Source organism: Tachypleus tridentatus, chromosome 3 (assembly GCF_004210375.1).
Source record: "Tachypleus tridentatus isolate NWPU-2018 chromosome 3, ASM421037v1, whole genome shotgun sequence".
NCBI classification, from domain to species: domain Eukaryota; kingdom Metazoa; phylum Arthropoda; class Merostomata; order Xiphosura; family Limulidae; genus Tachypleus; species Tachypleus tridentatus.
The window spans coordinates 64,178,668-64,201,255 of NC_134827.1; the positions used below are offsets into that span (position 1 = coordinate 64,178,668).

General features: G+C 36.5%; 1 protein-coding gene across 2 annotated transcripts in view; it reads right to left on the minus strand.

Annotated features, from left to right (window-relative positions):
* LOC143246993 (serine/threonine-protein kinase H1 homolog) overlaps positions 1 to 16,593 on the minus strand; it is a 38,482-nt gene extending 21,889 nt beyond the window's left edge. The window contains exon 1 of one of the 2 annotated variants that reach the window (XM_076494286.1): positions 15,301 to 16,592. In XM_076494286.1, coding sequence (XP_076350401.1) covers positions 15,301 to 15,870 — 570 coding nt within the window. In that variant the 5' untranslated portion in view covers positions 15,871 to 16,592. Of the gene's footprint in view, positions 1 to 15,300 lie in introns of both variants that reach the window. The other variant, XM_076494285.1, reaches the window with a different exon arrangement.
* Between the last annotated feature and the right edge of the window lie 5,995 nt (positions 16,594 to 22,588).

Consider the following 22,588-nt stretch of genomic DNA (forward strand, 5'->3'; position numbering starts at 1 on the left):
GAAAACTTCGAATCTCAAGCTCCAAACAAATTTTTCTTCTGGTATTAGAAAACAGATATAATAAAAACAACCCTCCAATTCACAAAACCACATACTATTGAACTGAATTTCAGATACGACCGTCATCAGGAGATTGTACTTGTTAGCCACCCATTTCATCAAATTCACCAGATGTTGTACACTCGAATATGTTTGAAAAAACAAACCTCTTCCAAGTTGTAAAAACTTGCGAAGTACGTGAGACAACAAGCAACTGATATGCATTAATATCGAACAAGCCTTTATAGGCTTGAAGTTTCGTATGTTAAGAAATATAAGTTACACTAATTGTAGTATTCTCAACTTGAATGGTACGTTGTACATATCTGAGATAAGAGATCCATTTAAACAAACCTGTGAGATTCAGTGTCCTTACTGACTAAAGAGAACACAGCCAGTCAGCAGTATTATTTGCCACAAGGGCTTTGTCCGTACGAGACTGACTGTTACTTTTTCGACATACTTACCATTGAAAGCAGGTAGGTGCACGTTCAGGAGTATCGCAGACTGTCACGGTAGCTACTGGGCCACGCCTGATACAAATATAAAAACAAATATTCCCGTGTGTAACCGCCAAAATTGTAGACATTTATGTAATTTCACCAACAACTCTTCCTCTGCAATCGTTTTAAGAGCGCCATCTGGTGAGTGAATTGATAAAATTTACTTAATCGCCTATTAAAATACATAATAATTATTAATCCTTTTTTGACATGATTTATCAACGGATAACGTTATTTCAGGATGAACTCGAAGAAAAAGATGAATTACTGTTCCATATTAGATTTCTTTATCGAACTTTATATAATAACAATACGTATCAGTATCTATGGGAACCACAAAATACACCATTAAAAACTGCAAAACATAAAAAATAATCAAATATATGGTGAAGTTTTTACACAGATGATACGGAACTGATAACGTAAACAGTACATTTTACACACTTCAAATTCGAAATTTTATTATTCTGTTCCATACCAGGTAAGATTTTAAAATTGAAACAATCAGATGTTTTTTATAGAATACGATGTAACCTGAACTTCTTATACAAGGTGGGTGACCAGATATTTGAGATCCTTTATTCCTTTTGGGTGTTGTTTCTTTATAAGGCTTCTCACGAACAACGAAACACCAGAGATGCTAGGTCACTGTTCGAGTACACAACGGGACGTAAGACTCCTATTAAAGTTAACTTTCCTTGTATCTGTTGATATCGTATATTTTACGATGTTAAAACTAAATTATCACGTTTCTTCATAAATATTTTTTTTTGATACGATACAGCACAACAAATATTTGGGAATTGTACGAAATATAGAAGCGAAATTTACTAATTTTCATTATTTGAAATAAAGTGTAAGACAAGAGGGAAGGCAGCTAGTCATCACCACCCACAGCTAACTCTGGGGCTACTCTTTTACCAACGAATAGTGGGATTGACCGTAACATTATAACGCCCCTGAAGAAATGACACGTGCAAAATGTATGACTGTGTCATCCTTATATTCATGTTTGTATTATTATTAGCACTGCCATGCCTACCTTGTGAAGGACCTAAAAATGCCAAATATACGCATTGCGATGCGCAAAATGATTTATTTTTTTTATATATATCCTTATTGATATAATTTTGGACGAAATTTGAAATTAAGTACTTTTGAATCTTAGTTGATGAAACTAAAGATCTGCCCACAAAAGAGCAAATGATTTTGGGACTTTAACGATTCAGAAATTGATAATCGCCTGGTTTCGAACTCGTAAACTCGGCGCAAAATCGTTGACCAAATATATACAACAGGCTTGACGTCACAAACCTCAAGCCATCCACATTCACTGTTCAGCTCATCGTAGAAATTGTTAAAATGGCTGACTTATTTTTAACATGTAACGTGAAGTAAAAGGAGGGTTAAGTGTGTTGTAAAGATTCATGATAAATTATTTGAAAGCAACACATCTCAGTAAGAGTCTTCTAACAAAGTTGCAAGCCTACAGATGCAATATCTCTACCATAAATGACCTGAAATGTAGCCATTGGCGTCAGATACAGAACTCCACGCTCTCAAACATGGACGAACTTATAATTCTAACCACACTTGGGAACAAAGGCTCCTTAGGAGATTCATTTGATATAAAACAACTAACTTGTTTCCGACTAGTGGTAGTATTCTTGGAGAAATAAACAAACGATTCATTGGGGAAAATCTCTTTCGACAGTTGACTCCAAAAATCAATTTTCTTTGTTCGAATTTGAGACTATTAAACCTTTCACAACTCATTACAGGCTGAATCTTGAAGACATACAAATGGAACTGAAACAAATTAAGAGAATGAATGACCGTTCACGTATGACCTTTGAAGCAGACGAGGTGATTGCGGAAATTTCAAATCCCTGCTTATGACTCTTATCGAACTACAAGGTTTTAAAGATATTAATAACTCCCCCAGTTAGCACAGCTAGACGTGATTTAAAGAAGTTATAGCAAAATAAAACTGAACCAAAATCACCTTAGAACCAACATGGGATGTCAAAGAGTTCGCCAGTAATTTACGTGAACAGAAAATTTGCTTTTTCTGTATTTCTCGACCGTGTCGTTGACAGATTCACCTTACCATCCCGGGCCAAAGATTTTTTAGAAGATGAATACAACAAGTTACTTGAAAAGTGAAATAGTGAAAAACTGTCAAAGCATGAACTTACCAAGATACCAACCTGGACATTTATTTTACCTTTGACTTTAAACCAACGCTAATCTTGCATTTTGAAACATCTGTCTGATTTTTTTGTTTGTTTTTTAATTTCGCACAAAGCTACTCGAGGGATATCTGTGCTAGCCGTCCCTAATTTAGCAGTGTAAGACTAGAGGGAAGGCAGCTAGTCATCACCACCCACCGCCAACTCTTGGGCTACTCTTTTACCAACGAATAGTGGGATTGACCGTCACATTAGAACGCCCCCATGGCTGAAAGGGGCGAGCATGTTTGGCGCGACGGGGATGCGAACCAGCGACCCTCAGATTACGAGTCGCACGCCTTAACACGCTTGGCCATGCTGGGCCTACAAAAAGCTAGACCACTTATAGTGATTAAATATATTCCACATATTGTAACGTAATAAGATTTGGAAAAGAAGGCCACACACTTAAGCCACTTGAACAGCCAATTGTACAATACCAGTTAGTTCGAGAATATTAAAAACAAGATAATATTAATTTATTAAATAATAAAGAGTCCGTATATCAGTAATTATAACCATGTTATGTATATCATAATATAGCATACACGTGTCATACTGTCAAACTCTACAGCTAACCTTGTATAAAGGTTTTGGATGTGGTTACTAGCCGAACAGAGGGAGTTTATGTCTTAACGTTTTCGTTTATTTGCACAACTGGTTTTCAAAACTAAAATTATTTTACTCAGAATTGCGAACAATAAAACAGTAAAGCACATTTGTACACAGTATCGTGCGTGTGTGAATCTGTGATGAGCGACTACACGATAAATGTTTATTACTTTTGATGTGTTTTTTTTAAGGGTCCATATACTGAGAATGCACAATGGGCTCTGTATGTAGCACACAGACACACAGATGGTCCTCCGGTTATGAAATAAGAGAAAAATTACACCCAGCCCATCACTGTTATTTCACATTTCTAATACACAACATGGCGTTGATGTTAAATGTAGGTCAGAGAAGAAACACATCTACATTGTGTCAAGTCAATCAAGTTTAGTACTTGATTCTACTATAAACAGAAAGTAACAGACACATTAATATACTAATGTTCAGAGGCATACATCGAATAAAACATTAATTTAACGTTGACTGAATACACTATAATTATTTCAACTGCTCAATAACTACAACAGTACGTACGAAAATTTAGTCCAAAAATAAAACATTACGAGATGCAAGATGTGGAAGTTATAGCCCTGAACCTTCGCGTATATTTATATTTGTAACTAACAGAATGGAATTTCACGTCACCACGTGGTACGTCAATCCACACAGGAAAACGTTCACTGGTTTGTTTCATTCGTTTTGAATTTCACGCAAAACTACACGAGGGCTATCTGCGCTAGCCGTCCCTAATTTGGCAGTGACATATTAGAGGGAAAGCAGAGGTGGCCAAAAACCACCTTACGCCAAAGCCAAATCTTAAGCAACTCTTTTTATCAACGAATAGGGGGATTGACTGAAAAATTATAACGCCTCCACAGCTGAAAGGGCGAGAATGTTTAGCGAGACGGGGATGCAAATCCGTGACCCTCATTACGAGTTGAGTGCCTTAACCACCAGGTCATACTAAGGTCAGTTTGTTGGTAATCCAACAAACGGTGTTTCATAAACTGGTGTTTTCACCTGTGTTCACAACAGTTTTAATTTTATATCAACAATTTTGTTATCCCTAGAATATCTGGTACAAGGTCTAACAGCATTATATTAATTGACAAATAAGATTTACCGTTTTTCTCACCAAGACCTCAAAATTTTACATGTACCAAAAATAAATAGAAAGCATCGAACACAAGAAAACCGAGCTACAAATGATTAATTTAACCACAATTAACAGAAACAAAGCAACAGAAGATTCGAACTTGCAGAAACTTAGTCGATTCATCTTCAAGATTTCTTGTATACACAACATACTTAAGTTAAACACAAGACTGTAGCATAATAACACTGTTCATAGTATAAATACGCCCTAAAAATATGAAACAGTATCGCTCCTCAAAAGGCCAAACCGGTGCCCTTTGAATAAAGGACCATTGTAAATCTCGTCTTTTAAATTGTAAGGTGTCATACTCTAGATTACAAATATATAAGGACATTTCAATATCCTAGCATTTCTTGTGTTGTAGAATTATTTACACGTGCTATATTTTATCGTGGGCATGATTGTTTGCGTCTTAGAGTAGTGCATTTATCAAAGACCACTTCTGTGGCCGGTTGTTCAAATACAAAAGTCCTTTTCGTCATGACAAACACCGACTGGAGAAAAATGGAGCTGTCAGATGCTAGCAACTGAAAGATGGAAAATATAACTGAAGGGTTTGTCAAATACAAGAGAATGGATCGTCACTTTGATTACAGACTTGAATATCTCCAACCGTATTCAACGAAGATATAAGGACACGCTAAATCCTCTCCTTGGCTAATTGTGCCCCCATCACCACCACACCCATTTCACAGTTTGGACAGGAACATCACCAATCCCAGCCAACATAGCAAAACCGAATCATGGAGTGGACAGATCGGCTTACGACATTAGCCTACAAATACTATGAAAACGCAGAGACACGTAACTCCTTAACCGCCAGATTACAAACCATGACAAGCGCCCCGCACAAAAATAATATATCCGTACAAAGCATATTTCCAAGACATCATAAAGTAACACTGAACACAATGTATTGATTGATTGACTAATCATTATTTGATGTTTTTATTGTACATTCTAGCACTGGGTACAAGACAGGTAGAATATTCGGCGCCTGTCTCGTGAAAGTGGGTTTTCTCGGGGTACTTCAGTTTCCCCCCATAGCAAACTCTGAGGCATTTGGATTTATAGATCTCAGCCAGCACGCGACCCTGAACATGGGACGTTTAACATATTACTGACCTGCTTCGCTTCTTTTCGTTATTCTGCATTTAAGCCGGCCCCGCAAGGCCAAGCGTGCTAAGGCGTGCGACTCGTAATCTGAGGGTCGCGGATTCGCATCCCCGTCGCGGCAAACGTGCTCGCCCTTTCAGCCATGGGGGCGTTATAATGTGACAGTCAATCTCACTATTTGTTGGTAAAAGAGTAGCCCAAGAGTTGGCGGTGGGTGGTGATGATTAGCTGCCTTCCCTCTAGTCTTACACTGCAAAATTAGGGACGGCTAGCAATGTCTAGATAGCCCTCGAATAGCTTCGTGCGAAATTCAAAAACAAACAAAGCATTTATGCCTAGATTGACTACTCTCTGACACCTTGAACCGACTGGACTTTTCTCATTGCTTTTCTCTGAAGCTTCCTTCACTAGGTCAATCTACACAATCGTCTGATAGGAAACAAAACTAAGAGAATTTAATTCAAACTTCCAATGCACATATCAAGATTCTATCGTGAGCAGGGCGAAGTGGGATATAAATATCCCTAAACACCCCAGCTGAAAAGTTCATCTTTCTTTAAAACTAAATACCTGCCACTGTTTTTTCGTGTTTTTGTTTGTTTTGTTTTTTCTGATAGGCTTAGGTTATGTAATCTCCGTCCGCAGGAGTAGCAAACCACTACAATCCCAACCTGACACTACACTTAAGGTTGAAAAGATTGTTCTTCATAAAATTTGAATACTGATATTGCTCAAGATTTACTTGGAAATGAAAAGGAGTGGGTCAACATGTACGTTTAGTCCGAAGCTGATCAAAGCCAGATTGTGACTCTCACACATGTCTTTCGGCAACAGGCCTAGCATGCAAATTTCCCCAGAAAAGCAAACCCAAAATTTCCATTGTCCCCGCCACTCGTACAGTGTTTACTCTTGGCGTGAGCACGCGCTTTCTGGACAATATCAAAAGGGCTCTTTCCAAACATTTCACTAAAATAATACACATTTGAAACGCTTTTCTGCACGAGGCCAACCCTGTGCATACAGAACCAACCATTAATCAAATTTTATAAGTATGAAAAGGAGGGTGGAGGCGTAAGTAGTTTGGTGAAATGTTTGTTAATAAAAAAGTTGAATTTATCATTAAGTTTAAAATTATAATAAATTAATCAATCTAATACAACCGCAGTACCTTTCTATGAAATGCAAGTTTTGCGTAATATTTGTAAGACCGAACTTATTTTGTATGAAATTGATGTAGGATGCAGGCCTCAGTTAATACTGGGAAACCATATATTTTGAATAATGGAACAGCATGTAGCAGAGTTCAAGCCAGGCCAAATTCAGGGTATTAACTGAAGGGGATAACAGAAGAAATGACCCACCCACTATTACATGATTAACCAATTAGGTGGTAATAGGCAAGTACACGTAATCCTGTTGAAATACACCTTTTCATTAATAACCATAAAGAGTTAATTCATTTATATTTCTTAACAGTCAATAGATAGTTTAAACACTATATCAATAGCAATATAAAATTTAAACGAAATGTCAGAGTTAATTAATGTATATAATTAAAATACAGAAAATACAAAGCATACGTTTATGGTCCAACTTCAAGCGAAAATGTTAAAGTAGACTTAACAACCACTTAAGCTAAACGAAGTTTAGTCCTAACGTTCTTTAACCGTTAAACCATATTACAACAGTTAACTTCATATAACTTTCTGGTTTGGTATCTTCTGGTCAGATACAAACTTAAAGACCAACAGGAGACCCCAATATTGACAGTACACTAGTTAATATAAAGAAAACCTCAACTTGCCTACATATATGTCGTACTGTTACCACTAAATAAAAACAGATAAATCCAGCACGCTTGGTAGAAAAACAAAATTTTAAAATGTTTCTCTGATGACATACAACGAAAACAAAAACGTACTGAACTAGTTTTAATTATAAAAATAAGGACAGCTATCTAATTTGAAATAAATTTTCCTAACTCATGGACAGACAATCAGTTTTCTTGATTGGTTAATTTTATGATCTTTATATCTGAGACAGAGCTTGTTACTTTAATATTTGAATAGCTCGTAGTTTCCCAAAGTGTGAGGCATGCTCCCCCCATAGAAGCAAGGGATGTAGTCTGTTGAGAGCTCTAGTGATTAGTGTAAAATAAATAGCACAATAATATAATATTGAACATTGTTATTAATAAAAATAAGTAGTTAATATAACATATATACCATTTTAATTTGTATCTGTATATAACATCTCATCACTTAAATTACACTGTCATTTATAAAACAGGAGAGCACACAAAGTATACTAATTCAGAGGGGACATGGATGATCCAAGTTTATACTATAGATTTATAAATGAAATAAAAATAATCCTCAAAGATTTTAATTAATAACCAATTATTTGTCTGTGAATAAAGCACTTAATTATATGTCTGGTATGTTCTATAATTAATTCTCTTTCTATTATGACAACAGGTGAGTGTAATTCAGCATTACCATGAAGTCATGAAAACTACACATGAATCCCTTCAATGGAAACCTTTGATCTGTGCCTATATTACACTCTTCTATTTTTATCTCAGATCATTTTAACTACAATACAAAACGTGGTCTGACAAACAACAATATAGACAATAATTACTAACCTTTAATAATCCCAAATTGCTGTGTAGTAAAATAAAACTGACAGTGAACAGGAGTTCTGTTATTTTCAACAGTGCATAATGAATGTGTCATAAGTATCAAAAAGAAGGTTGGTGTATGTCATAAACTTTCAAAGACATACAGTGTACCTTTACAGATGCTTTGCACCCATAGTTGCCAGTTGCGAGAGTACATGCACAAGTAACCATTGTGATGACAAGATACAAAACGTCAGAAACACCAATAACAGGGAAATAAAAGTTGTGTAACAAAACCACTAGGTTCAGTCATTATCCATTAACAACACTTTAAACTTATCTGAGAAATAAAACCTTCACCGTACACAGCATCATATTTACTTGCTTGCCAGAATACAACTTTACAGATTTCTCACTGTAAATTTTCTACAGACTGAAATATAATTGTCGCATCTCAAGTTTTGTCCCTCATAATGCAATCACACTATCTATATACCTACTCGGAATTACTTCAATATCTATATAAAGACACATAATTATAACACTAACACTACTTTCTGATAAACATATCACAAGTGGTACAAGTAACTTTGGGCTATTATTTATAAACAAAAACAAAATGAGCTAAACATGGCAGTACTTTCAACATCTAAATGAGATGGCTATTCAATCAATACCTTATAAATAACTAATAGTCACTTCATTACTAAGTCAGATAACTATTGTAGACATCAGCTAGGACTTGTATCACTACATTTAATGTTAAAAATAACACTGGTACAGTAACTATTCTACCTTAAGTATAAGGTTACACAGCAACATTATAAACTCAGTGTGTTACTTCTACCTTGAACTGTATGTACCAGATGAACATGTAGATGGCTTATTATACACTTAAATGTAACTGCAGATAATGTTCTATATGACAGAAAATATGAGTTGAAGAAATATTGGTGTCAGGTTCTAGGCTTCGAAAGCTATCTAAAAATAAAATTTAAACCACAAAAAAGTGACAACACCAAGTTTATTTTGACATTTTCATGTGTCTGTTTCAATCCTAAATAAGTGTGAATTTAAAATATCATCTAAAGTATCTTCCAAAAACAGTTCTTTTACCCAACATGACAAATAAAGCTAATAACGAGCACATTGTTAAACAATATAACAAATAAAAGCTAATAATGAGCACTTTGTTACACAACAAATAAAGCTAATAATGAGCACATTGTTAAACAATATAACAAATAAAAGCTAATAATGAGCACTTTGTTACATAAAAAATAGAGCTAATAATGAGCACATTGCTACACAACAAATAGAGCTAATAATGAGCACATTGTTATATAACAACTAAAACTAATGAATTTAGTGTTTTATATAACAAAGCAGTTAGGCTATTTGTGCCAAACATCCAGTAAAAAAGGTAAAAGTAAATATAGTAAAATCATTATAGGAAATGAAGGTAAAACAAAAAGTTTTAAAAACACAAACAGCACAAAACCAATGTTTACATCTAGTCTACATCGTTAAGAGAAGAACTACAGTAATAGAAGTCGTAAAGGACTTTCTGTAGCATAATGGTAATTATAACTCACCAGGAAGGCTAACAGGTAAGTTCAAAAATCACCATCGGTCACCTGAAGTTGGCCTTTCCAGTCCTGGTTCCGAGTTATTCGACGTTATAGCCATTTTCAAAAAGTAAAGTAATAAAAGTTTTAAAAGACTTGTAGCAAAATTTTAATAATAACTTGCCAGGATGAGTAATGGGTAGTTTAAACAGATAGATCAAACAGCAGTGTTAGTCACCTGAAATCGGCCATTCCAGTCCTGATTTCGAGTTATTTGACATTACGGCTATTTTCTAATTTCAAATCGAACTAGTTGTACTTTGATTCTTAAAAGGGAATCACATTAAAAAAGGTCTAATGTATAAATTAAAAAACTTAAATAGCATTACAGAGATTAATGACCTTTAAAAACTAAAAAAATTTCTAAGATGGACAGCATCACCATCATCAATTACACTAACATTATGGACAAGCCTTGGGACAGAATATGGTTAAAATGGTGCTGTTGTTGGGAGTCCTAACGATGGCAAGAAAATATGGTTTACTGTGCCCTGAGTGTTACACAAACTACACATTGGTGCATCAGTTCCAGATAAAAGAAAACGATGAGTTAAAAAACTGTGACCAATGTGTAGCCTAGTTAGAACAACTTCCTCTTTTCATTCCTTATGGAAGAAAGACGGTCAAAGTCCAATATAGGGTTTCATTTGGAAAAGCTTGTTGTCACGTTGCTCATTCCAAGTCGACAGCCAACTGGCATGAGCCAAGCCTTGAATACAGGACCATAGTCCATGTATGAAACAGGCACAGCAGTGACAGTGCCAGAGCAGATAGATTTAGCTCTGGTGTCGGCAAGCTCGTTCCCATGAATACCAACATGGCCCGGTATCTAGTAGATGTTAAAGATAGTTGGGCCAGTTTGTTTTGAATATCAGCAAGAACAGGGTGTGAAATAACATGAAATGATTCCAGGACCAGAAGAGAACTAAGCGAGTCAGTATAAATAGTGCAGTTGGAGTACTGCTTAGCTTCAATGTGATCCAGGGCAAGAGATATGGTGTACAGTTCAGCAATGAACACAGAAGCTGTAGAGGGAATTCTGCACACAACCATCGAACTGCAACAAACCATGGCAGAGCCCAAACATTCACCTGATTTCAAAACACCTGTATAAGTAAGAATGGAAAGATGGTCCAAAAGATGTTAAGCAAATAAAAGACAGTACTTCCAATCGGGAGTGTCTGCTTTTCTCAGATGACTTAAAGAAAGGTCACATTTGAGGACAGTAATAAGCCATGGTGTGATGGGCTGACTTGTGGATACAGCAATATTATCCAAGGACAGACCCAATTCACTCAACTGTGCCTGGATACGAGAGCCAAAAGGAGTAATGGCAGATTGTCTGTTCTGAAAAGGTATGGCCCATCGAGGAAGAAAAACACAACCCCAGGTGGGATGCTTTGGTAAGGAATGAAGTTTAGAAGCATACAATAAAAACAGTTGCAAACAGCAGAGGTGCAAAGAAGGTTCATAAGACTATGTATAAGCTCTGAACTGGGGAAGTGCAGAAAGCCCCAGTGCAGAACTGAAGTCCTTGATCTTTAAGTCCAGCATCTTTAAAGCCAATGGTCTGGTACAGCCACAGACCAGTGATCCACAGTCGAGTTTTGACTGAATAACAGCATGTTATATCTTTAGCACAAAAAAGCAATCAGCTCCCCAAGTGATGGTAGAGAGGACACAGAGGATGTTCAGTGCTCTTGTACATTTGACCCATAGCTGCTTGATGTGTGGTATAAAGGTCAGTTTATGGTCAAAGATAAGTCCCAAGAACTTTGTCTCAGGGAACATAGGCAGCACAACTTCATCGATACGGATTTTAGGATCAGGATGAATACCCCATTGGCAGCAAAAGTGCATGCAAACGGGTTTAGAGAGAGAAATTAAAGACACCGCAACAATACCAAGGTCTCATGAGCACCCAAACACCAGCATCAGAAACAATGTCCACAACACCTGTTGAGAACTTCCAACACTGATTGACCCAAGTGGACTAGCCGACTGACCCAAGGGGGCCATCCCAAGTCTGCCCATCTACAGGAATACAAGGCTAATGTGGTGTATTAGGGTTGGACCCCTCAACCACCAGGATCCTCTCCTCCCCTTCACGGGTCGCCATGCATGGCAAACGCGTGGGTGAATGTTTAGATCCCAGAGGAGGTAAACTAAAAGAACACAACCTTTCCTAGGAGGTCCCCTCACCACGTACAGGAATCCACACCGAGAGGCCATTGAAAGTGTCTAATCCACTAAATTAAACATGTAGAAAAAATTCAGCCAGCCCTTACTATTTAAATATCAAATAGCCTTCTTTGACTTACTGTATCCACCACATTCAAGGGCAACCTATTCCTAAGGAGTTAACCACTCTGTTAGAAAAGTAAAAAAATGTCTTAGCTGGACATGATTCCATCTCACCAATAAGTATGAAATAAGCTGGTTACACATCATTGACAGTAACAACCGCTTTAAAAATCTTAAACACCTCAATCATATCTCCTCTTACCTACTGTTCTTCTTCAAGATTTTATTTCTTTTAGGGATGATAGAAAGGGAGTTTTTTTAGATGTTCATACAACTTCTGATAAGGTGCCACCAGTTAATAGGTACCACATCCACTTCTCTCTCACTTGTAAATATTTTAAAAAATTTAAAAAAATACTTCACCTAAAACTTGTACATCTGGGTTACGAGTGCACAGGTCAACAAAATCACAATTCCCAGAAAAAATATTACTAATACAGACAAAAACTGCAGATGCATACTTTGGATGTTCTAGAATCTAGAGGATGTACAGATGCAATACGTAGATACTACTTGGTACATATAACACTGGGTTCATTCATCAACCTTCCATTCTGATTTTTCGGAGTCCAAGCGAGTTTGACATTGTACATTTTATAGACATATTCTAAGTACAAATAATTTTGTAATACAACCAATTTTTTTGTGTACAATAGACATGCATTTTACTAAAAGTTCGTCATATTTTGAATAAATACATAATAAATTTTGGATTATGGTCAACATTCTCTCTCCAATACAAGTCCAGTGAAATGGACTGACCCTATGACATTTGATTAAATGCTGGAAGCTTCCTAAGTTACAGAAGCCATTAGGCTTAACAATTATGTTAATCGTGGACAAATTAAGCAAAACAAAAAAAAAACACATCAGCAGTTTGTGTAGTTTTATTATTATCTTCAATAAACAACAACTCTGACAGAATTTCTTGTCAAACTGTCAGAAAAACTGCACGGCAAATACCAGATGTTTCAAGTCTAGCCAGCTGAGTCACACGGTGATTACCTTGGCAACCACACAAGTTGAAGCTGAGATCTAAGTATCCATATTTCCCAATCTTTAGATAACACATCAGCATCAGTGAAGGTTAATTTTAATGATACTTGTCATCAAATTTGGTGTTGTTATAATTAACTTAGTGGTCATTAAACACTAGTGTTAGGTTTATTATATTTTCTAACACAATATTCTTTATATAGTTTATCAAGAATTTTGACATTCAGAATATTACACAAAAACAATATTTCAAACCACTATGTTTGCTACATCCATTGTTGTTAATGTTTTACTAAACCTAGAGCTCAAGGTTGGTTAAGCCTCAACAGATACAGCAATGAATAGGACGACATAAATAACTACACTGTTCGTGTTTTCATCAGCATGGTACCTGGAGGGATTCAAAAACAGAAATTGCTAACTGACAAGTTACATCTGGTTTCCTAAGGTATTTTACCCCCCCCCCTAAATACTTTGACCAAGAAAGCCATTTCTGTGATGGTTATGCAAACTTTCTTTAAATGTTAAATCCACTATCTATTTAAAATTACATAATTCACTGAAGGTTCAGAGTATACAGAAGGAAATAAAAGTTAACCAGCTGTTTTGATTATACCTTTACCAAGACACAGTTTAGATCCCCTAACTAAACTCCAGGTGTGAAACTAGCCCACAAACAAAGTGGGCAATTCCTGTTTTAAAATGAATTATTTCTAATGATCATTTAACAATGATTCAACAATAACCATATTTACCTTTTGCAACCAAGCCTTTCAATTCAAAATGTTTGTTGAAAATACAACTAACATTTGTATAAAATAAACTAAGTTTATTTTTAACTTCCCTATTGGAATAATTTATCTTCAAACTTTTAAAATCAATAAAATTCCTCACTTTTATCTTCACTCTGCTTAAATAGCTTCTAATACCCTTTAAACACTTATTTTTCAACATCATACAAACAAAAAGGTGCCACTTGTTTCATTAAAACTGCCTTTGCACCAACATTCAACCACTACACAAAAGCATTTGTCCTCCACTTTCAAAATATCCCCAACAGTTTACCTATTAATCGAGACATACATGTAAGAGAAAGTACAATATTTGAGGTTTAACTATTTTTCAGAGTACAATACCTCAGAGATGTTCCAAATTGAATTGTTTGGTTAGTTTAAGCTATGGTAGTCTATATTACACTCTTTCAACAAACTTATTCTGCTACAACTTAGAACTTTTATAGCAGGAAAATATATTTTTAGAACAGGCACAACATTTACATCACTGGTGTGGTCATTCTCAAGTACACAACTTGTTTTTGAAAACTGTCATACCAGTGATTTAAGTTCAATATATGTGTTCGGAACATTCTTCATTACTGTAAAACTTGTAATAAATTATTTTCAACATTAGAAGGGCTGCAGTTTTTCTAATAGATGCAGTGGTGTCTATCACATTCATATTTAACAAATCCTCACACCAACATTCTGTTAACTAATAAACCATCTTCTGTCACGTGCCACTAAAGTGAACATTTACGAGAATCCCCTCCGGGGCACAACAAAAGAAAATAATTTTAAAACAGTGGTACCCAAGTCACTCAAATCAAAATTATGTTACTAGTAGTAAAGCTAACAGAATTAGATTTTATGATGTATCTACAAATAGACATACATCAAAATAGGTATTTTTCAGAGATCAGTAGTTAGAACTTTTGGTGTCAGTTATCTAAGAAAGGTTAGGACACAGAGGGTTTCTAAGAACAATTCCTGGTATGGGATATGATAATATCCAAATTATTTTCTCTTCAAGCAAGAAAGGTCACAGGTTATCTTATTTAAAGCCCAAGGTTTAATAGGATTACATGACCAAAGCTTTAATGCATAATTTACATATGACAACATAAACAGCATTTTATGGTTTCTTTGAGCTATGTTCTAAAGAAAGGATACGTGTTTTAAGGACAAGATAGATTCCCGTTAAGACAGTTTTATGTTTCTCACAGTGATACTACCTTATGAATAATAAGACTTTATAAGTAATATAAAGCTTTATAGTAACTCATAAGTAATCTACAATTTATAAATACACGAACCTCTGATGACATGGTGAACACTCCTTTTAATACCAGTTTTAAAATCACAGAATCTTGCTTGGCATCAAAAGGAAAGGTCCCAGAAAGGAGAATAAATGATATGACCCCAACTGCCCACATGTCCACGGCACACGTATACGGTCGACGGGATACTATTTCTGGGGCAATGTACTGTGGTGTTCCACAAACTGTATGCATATACATGTCTCCGTTTGGTTTGCGCGTGCTTGCAAATCCAAAATCTGTTATCATTATACGTGAATCGTTACCTGGATGATAATACAGAAGATTGTCAGGTTTCAAGTCTCGATGTGTAATACCTAGACTGTGAAGGTAGCTCACCCCATTCAACATCATTCGAAGCACTTGAGCCGCATCGGATTCCACGAAATACCCGTGAGCTTCAATCCTATCTAGAAGATTACCACCTGTTGCTAATTCCATTACCATGTAAATTTTATCGTTACTTTCAAACACTTCAATAAGTCGAATAACGTTTGTGTGATTAACCCTTCTCAACACAGACAGCTCAGCTTCAAAGACCTCTCTACCCCCTGGGGCTTCAATCATTTTGATCGCGTAAGGCTGTTTTGTAATTCTATGTTCAACACGAACTACGCGACTAAAAGTACCTTTCCCTATAACAGCTTTGATGTCATATCTTGCTGTTATTCGAGGGTCATACACAGTTTTGGAGTAGGATCGTTTAATGTGGTTAGTTCTCCCAGTCCTACGTTTTTTCCTAGCGGCTCTTCCACCCCGCGTACACTCCTTACACCGCGGGCTTCAGGCCCAATTCCTTGCCGACGAACTCCACCACTTTGGCGTCTTTTATTTCTAGACGCCTTGCTAGTTTTCTCTTTCGAATAACTTACTTCAAACACTGGTTTTATAGTATTTTCACAAAAACTGTTGTCGAACTCGACTTCCTTCTCAAGCTTACTGTCCCTACATCCCATGATTATTAAGGATTACATTCACTAAATACTCAAGTTCAGAAACAGAAAAAAAATTTGAAAAGTTGATAAGGCTTACTGCAACCACACAGGCCTAGCAAACTGTATTAGAAATTAATATAACCCGAAACAACTACACCGTGTACATTTTCATGGCCTTTAAACGTTCGCTAGATAAAACTAGACGTATATCTTATTCAACTTGACGGTTCTTTTACCTTTTCTTCTATCAATCTAATAATTTCGAATCGTTTTTCTACTGACAGAACACGACATCCCAACCACACCACTACCAATAAAATGCATATACAGCCCCATGCTTTCCCTTCACAGTAGTCTTTTCAATTTCATGACGTACGTGGTTGATCTGGCGTTTGATTGGTCAGAATATACAGACGCTTAAACTTATCAGAAAAGAGCACTGACTCGCGTAATAAACACGTTTGTTTGTTTTTGTTTGTTTGAGAATTTCGCACAAAGCTACTCGAGGGCTATCTTTGCTAGCCGTCCCTAATTTAGCAGTGTAAGACTAGAGGGAAGGCAGCTAGTCATCACCACCCACCGCCAACTCTTGGGCTACTCTTTTACCAACGAATAGTGGGATTGACCGTCACATTATACACCCCCACGGCTGGGAGGGCGAGCATGTTTAGCGCGACGCGGGCGCGAACCCGCGACCCTCGGATTACGAGTCGCACGCCTTACGCGCTAGGCCATGCAGGGCCAATAAACACGAGTAATTCACAGTAAGTAACTTGTAGTGTAATAACTATTATCATTTTAACTTTCAACTGTCAAAAATTAGACTGACATATTCTATTACATTAAATATTTATATCTTCGAACAACAGAGAACGTAAGACAGTTTTCCGAAATATGGAAAAAGAAAGGTTTTGGTTATCTCTCGTTTTTTATCGCAAAACAACAAAATGGTGAATCTGTGCTCTGTCCACAGTAAGGAATCGTATCACAAGTATTAGTATTTAAGCCCGTCACTACTAAAAATCGTTGTGCTCCAAAATGTGAATAAATATATTGAACTGAAAAATATATTTATCGCATTTCACACAGTATAGCCGATTCATTTATTACGATAAATTTAGTAACAACGAAAATTATAATTATTATGTAGGGTTCGATTTTCCGTGGTGAATAAAAAACATGGCCCAGTTTAGTTTGCTTTAAAGCTAACAAACTGTTTTTCAAACGTATTTTGATCGTCCTTACTCAAACTATTGTTAGAGAAAACGAGGACCAGAGGTAATTTGAAATACAAGTCTCTAACGCACCCTAGTGGGACATTTGATGAAATAAAAACAAATAATGACAATCTTGCGCCCAATGAAGATCCGATGGGATTCCATTTGGCTACTTTTACGTCTAACCTTACTGGGCAGAGCACAGACAACCCATTATATAGTTATGTGCTTAATTTCAAACAGTCCCCCCAGTGGCACAGCGGCATGTCTGCGAACCTACAACGTTTAAAACCGGGTTTCGATACCCGTGGTGAGCAGAGCGCAGATAGACCCATTGTGTATCAAAACAACAATTTCAAACAAACAAACAATTATGCCAACTATCCATGGACTTTATTTGTCACCGATCCAGAACCTTTGAATTTGAGAGCCATGGGGCCCCGGCACGGCCAAGTGTGTTAAGGCGTTCGACTCGTAATCCGATGGTCGCGGGTTCGAATCCCGGAAGCACAACCATGCTCGCCCTTTCAGCCGTGGAGGCGTTATAATGTGACGGTCAATACACTGGAACTCCATATTTCTCAACACGTCCAGGTTATGGCTGTTGATCAAATTTTAATGTGGTTCTTTCTTGAGAATTATTTCACTGCCGGTGTTGGATTCTTGAGAGATATCTGTGTAGTGACATTCTCTGGTGTTTCACGGTCAAGTAAGATTTATTTTTTTTTTACTCTACCAAGAAATTCCCGTTTGATTCGAAACTTTCATTGGGATTTGATGGATTTGGTGGATGAGCAATCAACGTTTTCAAGATAGGGGTATGAAGAAAGTGTCATTTGCAACTGAAAATTCCAAAATGCGCGTGCCTCTGATATTACTTGTGTGTGCCTCTGACATTTCTTGCGTGTGCCTCTGACATTACTTGCGTGTGCCTCTGATATTACTTGCATGTGCCTCTGACATTGCTTGCGTGTGCCTCTGACATTTCTTGCGCGTGCCTCTGACATTGCTTGCGTGTGCCTCTGACATTTTTTGGGTGTGCCTCTGACATTTCTTGCGTGTGCCTCTGACATCTGTTTGATTCTTCTCTGACATCACGCGGAGAGAGTTCTATTTTGTTGGTTTGCTACACTTAGTGTATTGTAAACCTCGGACGCTATAATTATAAGAAACGCTTATTAATTGGAAACAACAACTATTTGATCAGGAACGTTTATAGATTTCGAAAATTACAAACCGTTCAACTTCAGAGAATTAACTTTGAACGTTATTATTTCTACGAAGACATTAGAGATATATCATTGTCTGTGAAAATAAGCTTGTCAACCACGTTAGGCCAAACGACAATAGAGCTAGTTAGCAATTCCGTCAAGTGAAGTATATCTGTGTATCAACATAAAAGTAATTCACTCCTCCTGAACCGTCGATAAACTCTTCAGATCCAGACTGAATAGAGGACTTAATTTTGTTTGTAAAACTTTTGGACATAAATTATTATTTGTAATAACTGTTATTATAAATTGTATTGTTGTTTATATATTAAAATACATTTGTGTTAAGAAAGGAAACTGCGTGTATCAGTCTTGTTGACAAATATGATAAATGTGATACACATCGAGATTTAATTAACTTTTCAATTAAAATTAAAGTGTCCGGCTTTTGAAATCCTAACAAGTAACGTATGTTACATAATAAATCAGAGAGAGACTCGTACGAAATAAATTATAATACGTTTGTTTGTTTTTGAATTTCGCACAAAGATACTCGAGGGCTATCTGCGCTAGCCGTCCCTAATTCAGCAGTGTAAGACTAGAGGGAAGGCAGCTAGTCATCACCACCCACCGCCAACTATTGGGCTACTCTTTTACCAACGAATAGTGGGATTGACCGTAACATTATAACACCCCCACGACTGAAAGGGCGAGCATGTTTGGCGCGGTGGGGATGCGAACCCGCAACCCCCAGATGACGAGGTCGCACGCCTTAACACGCTTAGCCATGCCGGGTCAAATTATAATACGTAACATCAGTTTGAAATTATTAGGTTGCAGTCACTGAATTTGTTTTCACTAAAGAAGACTTATCTTCCTAATTGCTGCAACTGGTTCATCAGTAAATCCCTTGTCATGTTGATGAGCAATACTCTGTACAATTTCTGCCAACGCTTGTCAGCTGCTGACAAAATCATAAACCAAGCTGGAGTTCTCAGTTGCCTCACCGTGGTCAGAATATCATATAATATATATTGCCAGTATACCAACCTAGCTGCTTTCAGCACACCCGCTGTTACTTTTTGACCTTGGAATGTCATATCTGGATTTCCTGGCTGATAAGGCAAAGTTCTAAGGTCAAAGGTCCTACAGCTCTTGTGGTATATCAATGAAGTATAGATTGCTGGCACACCTTTGTACAGGCACGTCAATTTTTTTCTCAGTTTTGTGACATGTTTTATAGACTCAGATTTGAACATCTAATTCACATATAAGATCATTTTCGAATTTTTTTATTTCTTTTCTCTGATATTTTATCGTATTTGGTTTCATCAAAAACAACGTTAGATCTGTAAGTCTTTTAGTATTTTCTGGAGTCTCTGCGCGTTGTCTCATTGCTGATCTACGTCTTTTTACTATGTTCTAAAGTCTCTTCTAAAGTCTCCTTGCATGACCTAGGCATTATAAATTAATAAACTCTCTAAAAAGATGGAATAACGTTTGCTTAAATAGCTCTAATGAAATAGATCTAGTGTTGGCTAGAATATATATAATATATTCATCAAACAGTTTGATTTAAACAACCCAAAGTATGTAAACAATAAAGTAAAAAAATATATTCAATTTTGAAGACAAAAACGTCAAATTAAAGTGAGTTCTAATAAAGTGATGACTGAAAAACTTTCAGTTCTTTTACTAAATACCTCCGCTACTTATTGGTTTTATATTAACAATATATCTCACAAAAATGGCTAAGTCAATCACCTGGATAAAACTTGGCGCACTGCTGGTTTTTTTTTAAAAGCCACTCCAGGGCTATCTGCGCTAGCCGTGTCTAATTTAGCAGTGTAAGACCAGAAGGAAGGCAGCTAGTTATCACCTCCTACCGTAAACTCTTGGGTTACTCTTTTACTAACGAATAGTGGGGTTGAGCGTCACATTATAACGCCCTCACGGCTGAAATGGCGAGCATGTTTGGTGCGACTAGGATTCGAACCCGCGACCCTCGGATTATGAGTCGAGTACCTTAATCACCTCGCCTCACTCTGACGGAACGCACAACATGATGAACGTTCCGTTTTCTGGATCTCATCCATGTCATAGCTGAAAGTAGGCCTTATTTAAATTCTGGACGCAATTCTTGAAAAACAGCAATTATGTTATAAAAATTAATCCTGGGATGAAAATCGTGTTGGAATTTATAGACCGCTCATGTTTTTACCTTCGTTTTGATCGTCGCGAATAATTTATGATTGTTTGTCTGAGTTCACTCTACTCAGTGTTCTCAATTATCTAATTGTTAACACTCCTACGAAAAGTGGGGCCTAATAGGCCCCAGAGCAACTTGAAAGGTTATTAATAATAGGCTAATAATTTTGTATTTAAATGAAATTGCCATTTAAATCCATTAATGAATGGATTAACGAGATTCCCACTGTCCCTGTCTACTATCTAGCGAAACCACAGCCAGGGGAACAGGCTTGAAGAAATCAGGACTAGAAACGTCTTTTCGTAGGAGTGTTAATGCTTTATTATCAATGTGTTTGTTTAAAGTTATTATTGTTCCAAGTATTCTATATTAATAGGTGAAAGGGTGAACCATATAAAATGCTGAGCTACAAACGTATTTCATTAATGTTTCTTCTCTATTACTCTATATACGTGTTACATATGTTCATATAACAGTAAATTAGGGACAATACAACGTACTGTTGTGATATCCACGGAACTCGGTATGAAGTGTAATTTAGTTGTGATTAAGCTTTGTTGTTTTTCGTACACCGGTAGGTGGGTTTGATTCTGAGTTATCAGAAGAATAATACGACACAAAGGTAATTTATGTGTAAAGTGTAATTTGTTTAAGAATTATTACTAGTATATGAAATTTAAATAATCGTTTTTGTTTAAATAAAAAACTATCAAACTAAGTCACTGTGTTTACAACACATTATATATATAAAAATATATATCACTGATTGTATATCAATACAAGACATTTTGATAAATGACATCACAAATGTGGTCTGTTTCTAAGGAAAAAGGAAAACTTATGTCCATACTTTCACAGGGTGAGGGTTGTTGACATTCTCTGACTGGTCTAGTTTAATAATTGGGTCAGTTTTGATGTGGCACAATGGTACGTCTGTGGGCTTACAACACTAGAAACTCGGTTACAATACCTGTGGTGGACAGAACACAGATAGTCCATTGTGTTGCTTTGCGCTTAACTACAAATAAACAAACAGCCTTCTGATCTATTGACAATAAAGAGTGTTCATTGTCAATGATTTTTTGGAAGCTTAGGTCAGAGTAGGGTCGACAGAGTCCTAACAGAGTCAACTTTACAATCTCGTATTTTATAACATGAAAAAACATTTCAGTTTCGTATCAGTTTTTTTTTTTTTTTGTGTTAGTTTGCCTGAAATTTTTAAACTGTTGGAAACTTCTAGTATAAATTACTACAATCTTTGTGACTGGAAGCCAATATCTTAACACTCTTTGGGCCTCGTCTGCTGAAAAATTCTGAATTTTAGCCTAATTCTTTTTATCGCAAATTATTTATTTTAATTTTGTTTATTTTTTCACCAGTAAGAGTGCTTACAATTATGATACTTATAGGTCCACCAATCAAAATAAAGATTTCTTTAACGTAGAATGTCAAGAGAAATATTCATGATTCCTCTCCGAAGTGTGGGTCGCGGGTTCGCGCCCGAGTCGCGCTAAACATGCTCGCCCTCCCAGCCGTGGGGGCGTATAATGTGACGGTCAATCCCACTATTCGTTGGTAAAAGAGTAGCCCAAGAGTTGGCGGTGGGTGGTGATGACTAGCTGCTTTCTCTCTAGTCTTACACTGCTAAATTAGGGACGGGTAGCACAGATAGCCCTCGAGTAGCTTTGTGCGAAATTCCAAAAAACAAACAAA